The sequence below is a fragment of the Sander lucioperca genome, chromosome 10, assembly GCF_008315115.2.
Source record: "Sander lucioperca isolate FBNREF2018 chromosome 10, SLUC_FBN_1.2, whole genome shotgun sequence".
Taxonomy (NCBI): Eukaryota; Metazoa; Chordata; class Actinopteri; order Perciformes; family Percidae; genus Sander; species Sander lucioperca.
In genome coordinates, this window is record NC_050182.1 from 17,549,371 (window position 1) to 17,554,370 (window position 5,000).

Below are 5,000 nucleotides of genomic sequence, written 5' to 3' on the forward strand. Positions count from 1 at the left end.
GTAGTGATTTCTAACAAACAGAGTGTAAATTGTAATTTCCCCACTGGGGATCAATAAACAGTATAAATTAAATTAATTACACTGTAAGTCAGTAGTAGGGTATACAGGGGAGGTGCATATGAAGTGCTTTGGGGTCCTTCTGTAAGTAATTTTGGGGTACAATTTGGTTTTGAAGAATTCTACAAGTAGCAATTTTATTTATTTATTTATTTAATTAGTTTATTTGTCATGGACAATGTACAAAATACATTAATCTTACAAAAAGATGTTTTGTACCAGAGTTAGCTAATGCTAGTTTCCATCTGCAGTCCCCGCCACAGGCCAAGCAATCGGCCCGTTCCAAACAGGCACATTTTCAACGGGTACCGCACTAGTGTAATTAATTTTGATGCTATAGATTTATCTTTACCTTGCTTCTCGTTATTACCTTGCTGCGACAGACCTGTTGCCCTTCAGTTTTAATCTTACAGTAACGTTATTTAGCCAACCGAAAATCTTGAGGCTCACACACACTCTGCTAGAGAAGCGCGGTTGTTGTTACTATTTTCGTAAAATACAAGAATGTGTTCCTAACGAGCCGCCATTATGGTCTGTTTTGAAATTCAGAGTAGTCAGAACCACGCCCGGTCAAAGGCGTGCAGCATACGCATTCATTATTAATTTTTTATTAATCCACATCTCATTGCAATGATCTGTATGTTTATAATTCATTCACATTTTCTTTTAATCACATTTTACAGGCAAGAATGAATGATTTAATGAAGATAAACACCATTAATTCAGCAATGTTTCAAGCGATATTTTAATTCCAGCAAACTTCTAAAACTACTTTTTACGACTTGTTTATTTACAAGTAAGGTACAGTCATTAAATACATTCTACTTCACAATAATTCACAATAATGCATAAGTATTTAATTTAATGTTTAATAACATTTTTGAATGTGAACCTCCTCCACAGGATGATGACTCCATCTGTGGTCTTTGTCTTGCTGGCTGTTCTAGGACAGACCAGCGGCAAATTAGGTGAGATTATTATTTTGATTGGTTGAAAATAATTACTGATATTCCCCAATTCATTCACATTTTAGTATTTAATAGACATATGTAATATGTCTATCCATTTATGTCTCTATCTATCTATCTATCTATCTATCTATCTATCTATCTATCTATCTATCTTAATTATCACATTTCATAACTAATCACTGCTCCAACTGGTGATTTATACCATTTAACATGACCAATAGATGACGTTGAGCAGACAGTCACATTCAAAGTTCAATCAAATATACTGACTGCCTGTTCTTTGGTGGAACATTTGGTCAGATCAACACATGTAATATGTCTGTGTCTTTCATAAACTGTCTTTAATGAAATATTTTGTAACCTTGTCTAGATCCTAATATTGCTAGAGGTGGAAACGTGATTCAGTCCTCCCAGCATGGGTATGCCGTCCCTGAAAGGGCTATTGATGGAAATCGTGCTAGCAACTATGGACAGGGATCCTGCAGCGTCACTAACAATGATTTAAAACCATGGTGGAGACTGGACCTCCTGAAGACATATCAGATCAACACTGTCACCATCACCAACAGAGGAGATTGTTGCCCCGAGAGAATCAATGGTGCTGAGATCCGCATTGGAAATTCCCTCAATGACAATGGCAACGATAACCCCAGGTAACTGCACTTTCTGTCTTATATTAGATTCAAACATTTAACATTGGATGTGTAAATTACAGGAGATTAGTAAATTGGATATCTACATAATTCCCTAATAGAAAGCCATAGTTTTCACAGCAATAGCATGATCAGAATGTAAGTAAAACTAATGGTAAGATTTATTCATAGTCTGTGTGGTAACCCAGTTTTACTTATAGCTCTGTTTCATGTCATTTTTCTTTAGATGTGCTGTTATCTCGTCTATCAAAGCTGGGACCTCCCAAACCTTTGTCTGTAACAGAATGGAAGGTCGTTATGTCAACATTGTGATTCCTGGAAGACGAGAATACCTGACACTGTGTGAAGTGGAAGTCACTGGTCAGGCTTTAGGTAACACTGCTCTAACTGGTGATTCATACCATTTAACATGACCAATAGTTGACTTTGAGCAGACAGTCACATTCAAAGTTCAACCAAACATACTGACTGCCAGTTCTTTGGTGGAACATTTGGTCAGATCAACACATGTAATATGTCTGTGCCTTCCATAAACTGTCTTTAATGAAACATTTTGTAACCTTGTCTAGATACTAATATTGCTACACGTGGAAACGTGATTCAGTCCTCCCTGTATGGGAATGAAGTCCCTGAAAGGGCCATTGATGGAAATCATGCTAGCAACCTGGGACAGGGATCCTGTAGCGTCACTAACAATGATTTAAAACCATGGTGGAGACTGGACCTCCTGAAGACATATCAGATCAACACTGTCACCATCACCAACAGAGGAGATTGTTGCCCTGAGAGAATCAATGGTGCTGAGATCCGCATTGGAAATTCCCTCAATGACAATGGCAATGATAACCCCAGGTAACTGCACTTTCTGTCTTATATTAGATTCAAACATTTAACATTGGATGTAAAAATAAAAAAAAAAGGCAGATTGGCGGGAGGTCGGTGCCCCAGCGCCCTCTATGGGCGAGCTGCTGTTGAATGGATGTGTAAATTACAGGTGATTAGTGCACTGGATATCTACATAATTCTCTTATAGAAAGCCATACCTTTCACAGCAATAGCATGATCAGAATTTAAATACAACTAATGGTAAGATGTATTCATAGTCTTTGTGGTAACCAAGTTTTACTCATAGTTCTGTTTTATTGTACTTTTCTTCAGATGTGCTGTTATCTCATCTATGGCAGCTGGGACCTCCAAAACCTTTCTGTGTAATGGAATGGAAGGTCGTTATGTCAACATTGTGATTCCTGGAAGACGAGAATTATTGACACTGTGTGAGGTGGAAGTCACTGGGACACTATCATAAAAAACTGATTCTAAAATAATTTCTTAGTTTTTGTTGACTTAATTTTAACGCTATTCTATGCAAGTTTGCGTATTTGGTGTGTTTTTGCTTCGCACACAGAGCACATTTTAAGTAAAAGACTTGGTATTACATATCATAAGGTCAGGACAATTGTATGCTGAAACTTTATGTAACACTGATACAGATGGTTGTTTTATATGTTAGATAAGATAAAAAAAAAGATAATTGTTCAAATTTAAATAGCGAAGAAAAGACATACAGCTCTAGTAACTGATTATACCTACTATTCTGTAGCATGAAAGCAGCAAGAGATGCATTATTAAACAGAACTGTGGGAAAATGAAAGCAACGGGTGAGAAACAATATACAGTGCAATGGCTGCATTGTATTTGTTGTAATTTTTCTTGGGCTTTTTTCTATCTACTGTACTTATATATTCTTGCAAAATAAACATTACTTGTAAACCTAATCTGTGTGTGTGTTTGTGTTTTTCCTCATTGTCTGTTTGTCCAGACTTGCTTGGCTGTCTTTTCAAATGAGTATCATTTTTTGGTAATGCAAGCACAGCATACAGAGAGAAACAACAGCATATAGCTAAGAGGCCTATACTGTACATGTTTACATTTCTTTCCTACATCTTGAGAGAAAGCAGCAACATAGCTGTCTTAGATGTAAGTCATGCATCATATCAGTTTAATTTTGATGGACAGTCACATCTGTAGTTACATTTTCTACTGGTATGATCTTATACTTATTTGAAATTTTTGTGGGGTGAACATACTTTTGGGGGACGTGTCTAAAATGATGGAGAACTCTTCAAGAATATTTCCTTTTGATGGAAATATTAAAGTTTAGCAATAAAAACATGAAGTTTGGTTTGAATATTTTACTCATAATTACCTTCATGTACCAACTTTAATAAAGAGCTTGAACAGTTGATAAACAATGACATACTTCTTGAACTTTAAAGTAATTTAGGTGAAATTTGAGGGCAAAATCAGGGTTTATGATGAATATGTGAATAATAACTATTGATAACAAGGCTAGCGGCAAACCAGCAACTAAGTTTGGAAGACATATTTTAAACACACATGGCCTAAATTGTGGGTACATAACGGTAAATACGGTTAATTACTTTCCACCTGCATTCCCAGAATGTCGTGTCTCCTGAACATAGTAATTACTTAGCTCTAGTGTGTCTACGACGCACGTAATACCCGGCCCTCAATACCAAGACCAAAAGCGGCAGTGGGAGAACAGAGCAAAAGCTTATAAAGTGGTCAAAGTTAAAGTCGGTAAGTTGAATTATTTCAGATTTCTCACTGCTTAAGACAACGTGGTCCGACTCTCTTAAGATGACGGTGGTGACTATCTGGGGCCACCAACAGGCGGTCCTATTATCTCTGAAACATCAACGAGGTAGAGGCTGGGGAAGTTCTCCCCCAGGATGATCAGTCACCGCTGAACCGGGCTCCAAGAGCAAATCATGCACGCCATCCCACTTCTGACACCAAGTTTGTGGTAGAAATTCTAATGGATAGTAGGTGAGGTCTGAAATAAAGCTTGTGTGTTTATTCTTTGAAAAAAATGATAAAAAGTCATAGTATAGCATGTCAAAAAAGTGTTAAAAAGTCATAGTATATGTCAAGAAAAGTCATAGTATAGTATGTCAAAAAATGTCATAAAACGTCACATTATAGCATGTCGAAAAAAAAAAAAGTCACAAATAAGTCATATGATAGTATGTCAAAAAAAGCAGAGGTGGAAAACGTAAAAATACCTATCTGAAAAAATACTCAAGTAAAAGTAATAAGTAGTTCATTTAAAATGTACTTTAAGTAATATTTACTTAGTTCCATTAAAAAAAAATGTTTTCCATGTAGTGAAAATAGGACAAGGGGTCATGAATACAAAACTATATTGTTTTGAATTAAAGAAAAATCTATACAAATGTATAAGCATTTATACAAATGTATACACATGTAATAACAACATAACACATGTAAAACATTA

At 36.0% G+C, this 5,000-nt stretch overlaps 2 protein-coding genes across 9 annotated transcripts in view; one reads left to right on the top strand and one right to left on the bottom strand.

Annotated features, from left to right (window-relative positions):
• The window catches only part of LOC116058016 (fucolectin-4-like), a 7,588-nt gene extending 4,396 nt beyond the window's left edge, over nucleotides 1–3,192 (top strand). For both annotated transcript variants that reach the window (XM_036006608.1, XM_031310632.2), the window contains exons 2-6: nucleotides 961–1,025; nucleotides 1,399–1,681; nucleotides 1,908–2,053; nucleotides 2,251–2,533; nucleotides 2,840–3,192. In XM_036006608.1, the coding sequence (XP_035862501.1) occupies nucleotides 962–1,025; nucleotides 1,399–1,681; nucleotides 1,908–2,053; nucleotides 2,251–2,533; nucleotides 2,840–2,987 (924 nt within the window). In that variant the 5' untranslated portion in view covers nucleotide 961 and the 3' untranslated portion in view covers nucleotides 2,988–3,192. The remainder of the gene's footprint in view (nucleotides 1–960; nucleotides 1,026–1,398; nucleotides 1,682–1,907; nucleotides 2,054–2,250; nucleotides 2,534–2,839) is intronic.
• Nucleotides 1–5,000, bottom strand: part of LOC116058018 — a 347,926-nt gene that overhangs the window by 36,731 nt on the left and 306,195 nt on the right. The gene's annotated exons all lie outside the window — the stretch shown is intronic.